A 13,806-nucleotide genomic window follows, 5' to 3' on the forward strand; every position below is an offset into this window, starting at 1 on the left:
ACTCACTGGAGGAGTGTGTCTCACAGGAGACCCAATAGGGACACACACTCTTTGTCAAAGCCATTAGGAATATGGCTTTCAGGACGAAGCACCTCTTAGAAGTGCGGGTGCTCCTCTTCCAGCCAGGCTGATGGGGAAGGGCCATAGAACTAGTGTTGGACTCCCCAGGACAGGATGAGACCCTGAAACACAGAGATCCAAAGAAACACTGCTAAATTTCCAGAAGCCAGGTGTGGGGATGGCTTTGAGTGAGAATGTCCCCCACAGGCTCATGGTTAAACACTTGGTCCCCAGTTGGTGGTACTTTGGGGAGAGACTGTGTGACCTCTGGAGGGTGGAGCCTTCCAGTTTTCTCTCTGCTTCGTGTTTGCAGTTGAAGAGGTGACCGCTCAGCTTCCTTCCCTCACCCATGTGGCTCTCCCCTGGAGCTGTAAATTTCCTCCAGAATCTGTGGGTTGTACCACAGCAACAGTGGTAACTAATACACTGGAGAATTAAAAAGAGGCTCCACAAGGAACCGCATGGTCAAAAGTCCTAATCCCTTGCTCAGCTTCCAAATGGAAGCCAATTTCCTGGACTATAACTTACTGAGTAAAAAGGCGGTTGGGTCCCTGGCAGGAAGGATTTTGCCACACTACATCAACTATGTTCTGCAATGCCCACCCTAAGACAGCACATCAACATGGACTCTCCTGTCCTCAGTTCTAGGACAATTTCTTCCATCTTCACCTCATTGTTTTCTGTTCTTTCTATTACTGTTATAATGTGAACTATTAATGCCTCCCATTTAGAGGGCTAAAATAACCAAGGTTTGTTTTCTTTGGTTTCTGTGGACTGAGTGTGGCGAGGCCATTCTTCCGATGTGCTCTTCTGTTACATAGTGGCTTTCCAGTGGAGCTGGAATGAACCAGATACGCTTTGATTGCCCAGTATCATAAAGCCTGCTGTAAATCGCGGTTGCTGCCATGGTAATCATTTGTAATCTGATACAAGTTATTTGAAACCCAGTCATGCCCTTTTACCTGTGGCCTAGATTATAGTTCTCTACCCTACGTAGGTAATGTCTCATTCCACTCACCCAAATTCCCAAGCTCCCCAACATGCTGGCCATGATAAACCCACGAGCAAACAGTGCTATATTCATGCTTTCTTAACTAGACAATCCACGACTCCCACGGGGAAGCCTCGGGACTGATGCCCAGGGGCCTTGATAAAGAGCTCTCTCACTGGCACTGTGACTCCTCTCTCGGCTCCCACCTCCCTCTCCTCTCCCTTTGTGCTCTCTAGTTGATCCCCCATCACCTCCAGACTAGCATCAGCTTCCTGCTCTTACATCTCTGGAACCCATGAGTAATGTACTCATTCTGTTTTCATATATTTTCTTCTCACCCCTTCATTGTGCATTTATCTGATGTGAATACTCGAAACCATTGCCCCACCCATCCACCACAACACACACTTTTCAGGACTTTGCTTAGGAGTGATCTAGCTTAAGGCTATTCTCCCCAAAGAGGGAGCTCAAGACCACACAAAGGATTGGCAGGTGACTACAATGAAGCTGTGTTTTTTCCCAACACAACAGAGCAGTTGCAGGTAGGAATTCATAGCGGTTGGGACAACATGCACAAGAACTATGCAAGGCCAAGCCAGAAAAAGTCCCAGCAAGGAGAAGGGAGGTATGAAGCCCACCCCTAGTCCAGGAGCTATGAGCAGCTGATAGCTGACTGCAGAGGGAGAATGGGGTTTCTTTAAGGGGGCGTCCTCTAAGAGGTTGACCACACTCCAGTGGATGCTCACATAGAGTATTTGGGCAACACGTATTGGACTTGAGGTTTTCTATACTTTTTTTTTTTAACTATAAAAAAAAAAGGAGCTGGGCGGTGGTGGCGCACGCCTTTAATCCCAGCACTCGGGAGGCAGAGGCAGGCGGATCTCTGTGAGTTCGAGACCAGCCTGGTCTACCAGAAATAAAATGAATAAAGGCACTGCAATCGACGCGGCAGCACTTCACAGTCCAGAAGCTGACCTTAAGGGGAGAAAACCCCTGGTGAGGGTTCTCTGGCATACACAGCCGTAAGCCTTTGCTCCCATCACATTTACACCGTCCCATTAGTCACGGCAAATCGTAAGTCAGAGCCCATGGGCCTCGTGTGTTGTGAGATATTTGTGCATTGTGTGACGATGTATTTGCTGGGATTGGTGTAATAAAAAGCTGAACAGCCACTAGCTAGGCAGGAGGGAATAGATGGGATGTCCAGGAAAAGAAAGGAAGAGGAGGAGAATCTAGGCTCACAGGAGGAAACAGGAATGCAAGAGGGAAGAGAGGTAATGCCACGTGATAGAATATAGATTAATATAAATGCATTAATTTGAGTTTTAAGAGCTAGTTAGGAACAAGCCTAAGCTATAGGCCAAGCTTTCACGGTTAATAATAAGTCTCCATGTCATTATTTGGGAGCTGGCTGGTGGGACACTCATGAGAGGAAACTCCTGAGAGCTTGGACACCGACAGACAGGCTCCAGGGTAGGCTGCAGGGACACCTTAGGGCACACCTCACTCTCTCCATACCTATCATCTGAATGGTCCCTCCCTTCTAGCCAGAGACCTGCTGGGGAGAAGCAAACTATTTCAACACTGTGATATTTTCTCAGAAACTGTCCTCATTCCTTTCTCTGTTGCTGTGATAAGACAGGGACCAAAAGCGACTTGGGGAAGGAAAGGGTGTGCTTGGCTGACAGGTTACAGTCTGTCATGGAGGGAAGTCAAGGCAGGAACTGAAGCAGAGACCACAAAGGAACCCTGCTTACTGGCTTTACACTCCCACTGCCTTCCCCTTTCCCTTCCCCTCCCCCGCCCCTAGCTCATTCAGATACCTTCTTTCTACAGCCCAGGACCAGCTGCATAGGGATGGTGCTGCCCAGAGTGGGCTGGGCCCTCCTATATCAATTAGCAATCAAGGAGATGCCCCACAGACATGCCACAGGCCAATCCGATGGATACAATTCTTCAACTGAGAATCTTTCTTCCCGAGTATGCAGGTTTGTGTCAGTTGACCAGAACCAAACAGTGGGGAGAACAGTATTTGGAGGGGACAGATGGAAAGACCTACTCTACTCTTGGATCTGTGTGCCAGGAGGGGTTCCTGGGAAAAGGAAGAACACCCCAGTCAGAGAAGTGTGAAGAGCCCAGCGCTATTCATGCACATCTCTACGGCAGAGATACAGAAAATGTTGTGTGAGAGCCAGCTCTTTCCTTCTCACAGTAGGCCACGGGTGGCCTTCTGATCAAATGTCACTGTCTCAACAGCCAGTTAAGAATATTCCACCAAATCCATATAGCACTATTCCTTATGCTGATCCAGAAATGTTCCTACATTTCTATTATTTCCAATTTAAAAAAAAAAAAACAAACAACAACCAAACAAAACAAAACAAAACACGTTTCCACCTATGGGAAGCTCTGTCTCGATGGCATTTAGTAAGACTGTGAATTCAAAGATAAATTCCCACAGGAGACGACAGGCACAGCCTGGCTTAACAGCAGCGCGTGGGGAGTGAAGAGCTTGAGAGGGTTTTAGCTGTCTAGAGACTAATCCAAACCTCAGTAAGGTGGCAGCTAAAACACCAGAACAGAAAGCTGTGGGCATCTGGACCCCTGCTCAGCTCTGCCCGGCAAATATGGCAAGACACCTTGAAGATCCCCAGGCCCCATCCCTCCAGCTTCTGGTCCTTTCCCACCCATGGCTTCCAAATATTGAGCCTTAAGTGAACCGTCGCCTTTGGCAGTGAGGGGCTGCCTCTCAGGCCTCCACTGCACGCTGTCTACTTGATGTGTCTGGCACACCCCCGCCCACACGGGACTCGCGAACGACTTCGGCACAAACAGCGTTCTGAGAGCTCAGCTGTGGTCATCAGAGGACACACTGCCTGGGGGTTTTCTCGCTGCTACTGAGTAGTTCCCACCCAATAGATACTGCCTGGTCCTGAAAGCCCAAAACAGCCTCCACAGAGAGCCTGGCAGCCCTTGATCTCCCCTGTATAGTTTTCCCTAACCACTCTCCTCCTACCTGTCAAAACTGGCCTGTCTCCCTTGGTGTCCCAGCTGTCATCCGTGCTTATTTCTACTAAGGTCTTGGGGGTCCTAGTGTGGCTGCCTGACAGTTGTTACATCTCCCTCATCATCTACCAGTGAGGAAGGACAGGAGTCTTCCCTTGTCCCTCTTGGTCACTTTAAACCCCTGCCGTACTACACCCAGCCCCTCCCACAGTGAAAGGCAGAGTAGAAGGAAAAGGAGCCTGTTGTCCTATGTCAGGTAATCCAGGCTTGGGCATGGGACCCTATTCAGCAAGAGGTGCGAAGTCTCCCATTTACCTGCACCTCCCCCAAGATCCCATGTTACATACAGTAAGACCGGGAATCTTCCACGTATATCAAACAGTAAGAAAGAGTCATGCTGTTGGCTTCAGGATGTGCACACCAGAGCACATACTAAAAGGCAAGCAAGCGTTCCAGGGGTATAGAGAAGAAGCACACAGCATTGCGGGAGAATTTGGAACATCCAGTGGAGAAAGGATTGAAGGGAGAGGGCCTGTGGTTGGGATTCAGAGAGAAGTGGAAGCAGGGGTGGGGATAGAGTGTCCCCAGAGGATCTACAATGACCTCTTGCCCACTGAGGCAAGAGGTACCACCCCACAGAAAGAGCCATAGGCCCACAGAAAGAGCTATAAATGCATATGGCGCCAGGAGTCAGTGTTCTCTGAGGGAGCCTGTTCTGATTCCATACCCTGTCTCCCATATTCATCACCTCCTCTCGTGAAGCACTATGGGTAGGGGTGGATCCAGACCATGCAGACCGTCTTTTCCGTCTACTTTCCTGTCTCTGCGCCTCCGTGTCTTGCTAATGGGTCAGCCAATCGAGAGGCCCATCCAGCGTTTACGTGTGTGCTTTTGAATTCAGCCCCACCCCTTCCTGCTACTGCTGGAAGCTCTGGGGGAAAGTTCCTAAGGGGGGGAGGGGGAGAGGGATCCCAGCATCTTGAAGGAGACTTTTTAGCACACAGGAGAAACACTTAGGAAGCACACATTGGCCTTTTCAAATATTTAGAAAGCTATTCCTCTGTCCATTTTCCGTTGCTATAACAATATCATGGTCTAGGTCATTCTTTTAAAGAAAAGTGACTTCTCACAGCTCAGAAGACTAAAAAGGCCAAGATCAAGAAGCTGCAAACAGCCTTCCCAGTGCATCATGGGAAAAGGGTGCTATGTGGCAGAGACCGTACCAGGAAAGACAGCAAGCGGAGGTCAAGCGCTCTTCTGCTCTTCCGCAACAGATCCAATCTCCGGGTGCCTCACCCACTCCCCCCGGCACCAGCCCCGCCACCAGGCTCCACCTACTACAGCAGCAATAGATTCTCAACCGGAGTTTTGGAGGGCTACAAGCATTCCCCCAACAGCAGCTGCCCTATGCAGACATGATTTATTTTATTCATTTAGGAAGGTAAACAGACCACCAGGGACTGAGCTCTGTGACGGCAGGTGTCAATTCAAAACAAAAGATGAAAGAAACGCAGAGGTCCAGAGGGGACATTGACTATCCTGCAGAAGCTAGAGGGAGGAGGGTTGGCATGGATTTCCCAGACCCTTCCCCACTCCACCATTCTGCTTAGAAACCAAAAAAGGCACTTACCGACATGGAAATAAATTTGATAGGATCGCTACATTTAAAGTCTATGTCCCTTACTGCTCTCAGCTTGAAAAGTATATATTAGGCCACAGTGGTGCTCGCTCATGGATGCTGTTCTGACAGTCACATGTCAATCTATTCAGAGTCTGGCCACACACTCCACTAAATCCTTATATTATTTTCTGTAGCCCTTACGGCACATTGTGTCCGCCAAACTAGGACCAACAAGACACCTGCTAATACATTTTATATGAAAATAGAGTATTTCAAAGATCTAGAGAAGTCTTTGGTAAAATTCTATTAAAATAACCTCTAAAATGAACTTCATTCTGTTAAGTGGTTTACGTTCCAAGAAGTTAAGTGAGGGGCTGGAGAGATGGCTCAAGAGAGAACTTGTTGCTCATGCAGAGGACCCAGGCTTGATTCCTAGCGCCTGCGTGGTAACTCACATCCATCCATGACTCCAGTTCTAGGTGATCTGACACCCTCTTCCGACCTCTGAGGGCAGGAGGCATGCACGTGGTCACATACGTACATACATGCAGGCAAAACACTCATACACATAAAATAAATCTCAAAAAAAGAGAAATATTACATACAGATCGTCACCTCAAGGAATCACAAGTGTGAGCAGTCTGTCTGTCTCTTCTGACTCACAAATTGTGTCGACAGCGTTAGGGCTTTAGAAGGTGAGTAAGACTGTATCCCAAGATGCAGCAATAACTAACGTCATGCCAAAAGCACTCAACACAGCACAGGAACACATAAAAGCTCACTGTGGCCCGTTTAAGTGTGCGTTGTAACTCCTGGGGCATTTCTGCAGAGGATGCAGATCTCAGAGCATGCGATAATTATGGGCACTGTTGCCCCTGATCTCTGCCTCGCCTCCTCCCAGCAGGCATGCATTCTATTTCCACCCTTCACCTAAATGCTTCGAGAATGGTATTCAGGGAAATAGAGCACCTTTCCCATGAGTTAATTATGAAACGCGTGGTACAGAACAATGGTATTTTTAGAAACGATGGACTGACTTAGGTCTTGAGGGTACAGAAGCCATGGCTGACGACAGTTTAGCTAACTGCGGTTCTGCTAAGATGGCCCAGTGCTCAATGTGCCCATCAAAATGGACGCTGACATTATTTAAGCTCTTAGCAGTTTACATTTCCTCTTTCTCTTTACCTCAAAACAACCGAGATTAACGATTTGCTTTCACTACGCTTTACTTATGTATATGTGGGAGTGGGGGGGTTATCGCCTGCACCTGAGGAGGCTGGAGGCATTGGATCCCTCTGGAGTTGGAGTTGCAAGGAGTTGTGAGTCACCCAGTGTGGGTGCTAAGAACCAAACTGATTGAGGTTCTGCAAGAGCAGTGTGTGCTCTCAACACCTAAGCCATCTCCACAACCCCACAATTGACATTTTAAGAACACTAGTATGATTCAAAAATTATTTCACTAGTTCTTTATCTTGGACTTGACTTTAGCCTCCAGAGAACATTGTGTTCAATCAGGTATGCAGAGAGACTCAAGTGCCTTGAGAGGAATTCTAACTGCTTCTGATTAAATGCACCCTGAATTCAGCCATGTTCTATAAAATATATTAACCTTCAGCCCAGCTGATACTTCCAAAGGCATTTTAATAAGAGGGAAATTCCTGAAGTGTGGCTTGAAAGTACACATTGTGTGTCATTTGAATGCATGCATGTTGTGTGTCATGTGAATGCATGCATGTTGTGGGTCATTTGAATGCGTGCATGTTGTGTGTAATGTGAATGGATGCATGTTGTGGGTCATTTGAATGCATGCGCATTGTGTGTCATTTGAATGCACATACATTGTGTCATTTGAATGCATACATGTTGTGTATCACTTGAAAGCATGCATGTTGTGTGTCATTTGAATGCATGTACATTAATTGCTAGGGGGATGAAAATTGAACTAGATGACAAAGTTTTCTCCAATATTCACTCAGGTTAACACAGACTTCATCACTCACCCCATTCTGGAAACATCTTCATGATGCAGTGGAGAGAATTCTGACAACTTCTAAATCAAAGTGGTTACAGTGGAGCCACATGGCAATGACCTTCAACAGTTCACACCTGAGTGCCAGATTTTACCTACCAGATCAGTGGTTCCCCCATTCCACCAGAAGATGGCTAGGCAGATAGACACATGGACACAAGGAGCAGCTCCCCAAAAGTGAATGATCGTCATGCAGGAGCCCACAGAGGCCATAAGAGGGCTTTGGATCACCTAGAACTAGAGTTACAGGCCATTATGAGCTTTCCTGTGGGTGCTGGGAACTGAACCCTGGTCCTCCGCAAGAGCAGTAAGCACTCTTACCTACAGAGCTATCTCTCCAGACCTAGGTCAACACTTAAGAAAGAAGCAGATGAAGGAAACAAGGTTTCCTTGCTTAAGAAAATGACCAGTTAATGGGGTGGGGTGGGGAATTAAACTGTGCTAAGAGGCACCGGAGAATCATGGAATTCCACAGAAGGAAGAAGTGACGTTCAAGTGTGAGGCCAAAGGAGCATGCAAAGTGGTTCTTAGGGAGTAGGCAGGATTGTAGCAAGCAGGGATTTGTACTCTTCACGCACAATGGTGCCCCTTCAGAATACACCCTCAGGGCCACATGGCAGGGAGCAAGGGATTAAACCAGGGCATGACTGAGGCAAAAATCCAAGGGTAGTCTGAGCCCCAGTCATATCATAGATACAGCTCAGTGGTACAGTGCTTGTCTAGCAAGTTCAAGGCTCTGGATCCACTCCCCAGGAGAGCAGGGACAGAAAGAGGGAGGAAGGGAGAAGGGAAGAATCGGCGCCTGACCATCTGGAAGAGCAGAGTATCACAAAAGAGATGGTGTGGTGGTTTGAAAGTAACTGGTCCCCATAACCTCATAGGGAGTGGCACTATTAGGCGGTGTGGCTTTGTTGGAGTGGGTGTGGCCTTATTGGAGAAAGTGTGTCACGGGGGGGGGGGGGGAAGGAGGGCTTTGAGGTTTCCTATGCTTGAAATACTACTCAGTGTCTCAGTCGACTTCCTGTTGCCTGCAAGATGTAGGACTCTCAGCTCCTTCTCCAGCATCCTGACTGCCTGCACACCGCTATCCTCCCTACCACGATGATAATGGACTGAACCTCTGAACTGTAAGTGAGCCATCTCAATGAAATGTGTTCTTTTTATAAGAGTTGCTATGGTTATAGTGTCTCTTCACAGCGATAGAAACCGTAACTAAGACAGATGGGAAAAAGGGAGTTTGATCTGGGGCATGTTGCTTGTGACCTGCCTTGCCTTGCCTACTAGCTAAGTGGACAAGACTATCAGGGCCAGATGCTCAGAGAGGTCCCAGCTGGAGACTGAATCTGGCAGCTGGGGATTGCAGGCGTTGGGGGTCCCAAGACTCACATGGAGGGCTTCCCAATGGGAGGCCACAAGACAGAGCTCTGGACCCTCTACGCTTTCCAAGCACATGAAGAAGGCATTCTAAAGACAAAAGGAATGCCCAGGGTACCAAGAAAAGACATGTGGGAGAATGGGTGTGATGGCTGATTTTTTGGCACAAGCTAGAGTCATCTAAGAGGAGGATACCCCAACCGAGAAAATGCCTCCGTAAGGTCAGGTCGTACACAAGCCTATGGGGCATTTCTTATTTGGTGATGGATACAGGAGGGCTCAGCCCACTGTAGGCAGTGCCATTCCTGGGCAGGTGGTGCTATCAGAAAGCAGGCTGAGCATCCACGAGGAAAAAGCCAGTAAGCAGCACCCCTCCATGACCTCTGCATCAGCTCCTGCCTCTAGGTTCCTGCCCTGATTTCCCTGAATATCGGACTACAAGCTACAAGCTGGGGGGTGGGGGGGCACACAAAACCCTTTCCTCTCCAAGTTGCTATGGGTCAGGGGTTTCGATCGTCACAGCAACAGAAGCCATGAGACGGCGAAGATCCAAAAACCAAGCTTAGGAGTTGATTTCAGAAAGCAAGATCAATGGTTGAGAAACAGGAGGTGGTAGCCCAGTCAAGATGTGAGCTTTGATACCAACACACCCGAGAGATCCCCTCTAAATGAGGAGGGGTGGAGCTAAACGTTCCTTCAACCTGGTTCTGGACCTCCCAGAAATCCATAGGCATAACCAAATCTCAGAGGCACCCTCGGGTTAGACTCCCCAGCTACAGAGTTGGGCGGCGGGGGAGGGAGAAGTATCAAGAAATGTACTTCACGGGAATCATCAAAACTGAGATGTCTGACTGCCAACCAGAGGAAAAAGGCATATTCTGTTGTAGAACTCTGATGAGCTAAGTAGCCAGCTCCACGCTCTGCAAGGAGCGCCTTCCTTCATCCCATCCCACACAATGGCCAAAGTCCAAGTTCACACCAGGAAGCTGCCAAAGAATTTATAGAGACCCCCACTGTGAGCAGGGCCTCCAAATTTGCAGGAAGTTCGCCCCGACTCAGGCTCTCCAAATAATCAGCAAGTGGTTCTGGAATCCCGATAAGGTGGAGATTCCATCCACCACCCTAGTCTCTAAAGCCCACCTGTAGACTAGCAGAAGCACAGGGGAGAGATGTTGGCTCACGGGATCCTTCCCCAGCATTCCACATTAAAAAACAAATTAATACTCCAAGTGCTCGGGGGCCTCTAACTCTTCCCAGAAGCATCAGTGTCTAAACCAAAAGGTCTCATTACCAAAATCTGCACCTTTAGACTTTTTCAGATAAAGTGAAACTCTCCCTCCCCCATCACACAAACACTGAGAAAGGGCACCCAAAGCTCAATAAAATAATCTCATACAATGGCATTCATTCGCGACCCCTTACTTATAAATAAGGTAGCAGGATGACTAAATTCTAAACCCAAAGGCATTTTTAAAAAGTAAAATTAATATTTTACAGCCACTGGGGTTTCATGTGTGGCATCAGCAAAAATGAGCAGCGTGCTGACCGGTTACTCATTTCTCACGGCTGCAAAGTCCACCGCGTTTCTGCGAAGGACAGTTAGTGTTTGGCAGCATTTTTGAGTAATTCCTCAAGAATACAACTGCAAAGTTAAACCCAGGACTGACAGGGAGCAGGAGAGAGTGTCCAAGCCACCATCCTTCATGTTGTAAATGGCCATTAACCACCAGAATAGCAGTTGCCCACTTCCGTAGACAGGAGTTTATTATCTGTACAAAAAAAAAAAAAAAAAAAAAAACCCTAGAATTTGCATGATCAATTTTAAAGAGTGGGCCCTAATCTGTTTCTGGTTGGAACTGATAATTTGTTTTTGTCTTCAAAAAGTGGTACAGCACCCCTCCCCATCCCCATAGTTTTTCTAGACGAATCTCTTCACTGAGATGATTTGGTTCAGGGCTTGTTGGTTCCCTTTCAAAAGATGGGCAGACTGGCAACACTTAGTCACGACTCGAAAAGTACCAGTGTGAAAAGATGCACACCTACATGACACCAAGACCACGTGCGAAGCCAGATTTTGTGAAGCTGGCATACAATGCTGTTTGGCCCAGATCACATTACCAGCGGCTGTCGGCAGGGAACTCTGCCTCAACTGTCTAAGGATTCAACTAAAAGTGTTTAGAACAGGCCGGTCGCAGTAGCTTAGCAGGTTAAAGTGCCCGTCTGGTTAAAAAGTGTTTAGAGCTAGACTTTATCCTCAAGATATTCAGAACCACCGGCGAAACCTGGTAACTCCTTCGTCCGTGAGGAATCCTTTCAACTAGAGACAGCATTGTGACACACAGATACTGGTAAAGCCACATGCTGGAGTGAGTCCCGTGTTTTTATGCTCATCCTACAGTGCGTAAAGGGGGGTCTTCAGTTTGATGGTAACTACTGATGGTGAAGGCAAGTCAGTCCCCTATCCTATCCTGCCTCAGACGGGTCCTCTAAACTCAGTTTAAGCGCAAACAGCTTAGGGATGAGGTTTTGACACCTTTGCACTATATGCAAAGTAACCTTGTGCCTCTAGCAAGACGGGTTTTACTGGATTAACACGGAGTTCTTGCGGGTTGCAATGGCTGTCTACAGCTTGTAGTCAAACTTGTTACTTTCGCTCACCCTCTTCATTCTGTCCCCGCAGCTACTTTTAATAAATCTTCCCCGCCCTTACCTCTAGGAACTTCGCTGTAACACCCAAGGAAAGGCGCTTGCTCCTTTCCTCACTAGCCAGAGTCCTGTATCCTTTTCTAAGGGCCCCACCGCGCGCGTGCGTACAGCGGGATTTCCCTCCAGTTTCTAACTCCACTTCTAAAGGGGAGCCCGGAGACGCTGAGGGGTGTCCCCCTGCGAGGTGCAAGTCCTTTGTGACCCCGTAATGAGGTTCAAGTGTGGCTTCCTGAAAGTGGCCCTGGCACTTCTGAGGCCCTCTGTCCCCCAAGGTCGCCCCCTGCCTGGTCCCTCGCACTCACCAGAAGTAGGTTGTGCGCAACCAGGTACCCGAGCCTGGAGCTGCCCCGCACACCCGGGGCCAGGCGCCCGGTGGCGTACCCGTGCCAGGCCACCACGTACGGGTTATCAATGGTGATCCAGTACTTGACCTGGCCACCGAAGTGGCGAAAGCAGAGCTCGGCATAATCCCTGAAGTGGTCAACCAGAGCTCTATTAGCCCAGCCGCCATAGGCGTCCTGCAGGCTCTGCGGCAGATCCCAGTGGTACAGGGTGACCACCGGCTGCACGCCCAGCTCCCGCAGCCGCTCCAGCAGCCGCCGATAGTAGCGTAGCCCCTCGCGGTTGGGGGTTCCCGCGGTGCCATTGGGGAGCACGCGCGCCCACGAGATGGAGAAGCGGTAGTGAGTGACCCCCAGCTCTCGTAGCCCCTCCGTGTCGCGGTAGACGTTGTTGTAACTGTCACTGGCCACATCTCCAGTGGAGGGCAGAGGAGGCGACGGGGCACCCGACGGCGCCACCGCGATCGGGGAATCGCCTGGGGTGATCTGGGGGTGATGGGTGAACGTGTCCCAAATGGACGCGCCTTTACCGTGCTGTCGCCAGCCGCCCTCGGTCTGGTAGGCGGCGCTGCCCACCGCCCAGAGAAAGCCGTCGGGGAAGGTGTCGTGGAGAAGGCCGGCGGCCTCAGGGGCGGGAGGGCGCGCAAAGCGAGCCCAGGTCTGCGCGCCCTGACCCGGCTCAGCGCTCAGGCAACGGGCGCGCAGGGCGAGCAGCAGCAAATGCAGCGACAGCAGACGGAGCAGCAGCAGCCGCCGCAGGCGGCGAGAAGGGGCGCGGGCTGGCATGCTGAGGGAGACAGGAGGACACCGCGCTGCGCCCCTTTATGCCCGCGCCCCGCTGCCCGCCCCCTGCGGTGCCCACCCCCGCTCCCCCCGCCCGGCGGACAATGATTACCCAGAGTAGGCGCCGCCCCCCAGGCCTGGTACGAGCGGGGGGGGGGGGGAGGCGGGCAGGGGCTCAGACAGCCAGGGTGCCAGAGAGAGCACCGCTGGTGTCCTCGGGGACGTCGGAGAATAGGCACCTGCTGCACCCATCTCTGGAAGCAGCGCATCGCGCACCCCATATCCCACAGCCTGCATCCTACAATTCCCTATCCTCCAACCTGGGATGCTCCCACGTCGCCCACTCCCCCATGCCCACTCCCTTTGCCTTCCTGGGACTGGTGTTCATGGGGGACAGAGGCGACTGCCCAACTTTCCACGGCGTTTAGAATCACAGGGAAAACACCTGCTTTCCCATCTCTTCCATTCTGAGTTTTCTACTTAGGGGAAGCTTCCAGATGACATCCCCAGAGAGCGTCGTTGGTGTCTGAAGGTAGTGGGAAGGCCGGGTGGGAAATTCACGTTGGAACTTTGCTGAGTCTGAGAGAGTTCTGGCAGGTCTCTTCTGATGAGGGAGTCCCCCATCCCATCCAAGAAGGCAAGAGTTGGCCCTGCCTCGGACTCCAACCTGGGAAGCCTTCAGAAACACACAGTGGGTCTTAGATTTATGGGTTGAATGGAACTTCTGTTTCTTCTCCCCTCTCCTTCCCTTTCTCCTCCCTTCTCCTCCCCTCTCCTTGTTATCTTTTAACCCTTTAAATCATCAGTGTTTCTTAAGTAGATCCCACTGAATTCTCTGGTGAATTTGTAGCAATGGGTTGTTTTCTGAAAGAATGAAAAACTCGAAACCATTCAG

At 49.8% G+C, this 13,806-nt stretch overlaps 1 protein-coding gene across 1 annotated transcript in view; it reads right to left on the reverse strand.

The window, feature by feature from the left end:
• The window catches only part of Kl (klotho), a 38,047-nt gene extending 25,133 nt beyond the window's left edge, over positions 1 to 12,914 (reverse strand). Inside the window, exon 1 of the mRNA XM_038344505.1 lies at positions 12,090 to 12,914. Coding sequence (XP_038200433.1) covers positions 12,090 to 12,914 — 825 coding nt within the window. The remainder of the gene's footprint in view (positions 1 to 12,089) is intronic.
• Between the last annotated feature and the right edge of the window lie 892 nt (positions 12,915 to 13,806).

This window comes from Arvicola amphibius, chromosome 10 (genome assembly GCF_903992535.2).
Source record: "Arvicola amphibius chromosome 10, mArvAmp1.2, whole genome shotgun sequence".
Lineage (NCBI taxonomy): Eukaryota > Metazoa > Chordata > Mammalia > Rodentia > Cricetidae > Arvicola > Arvicola amphibius.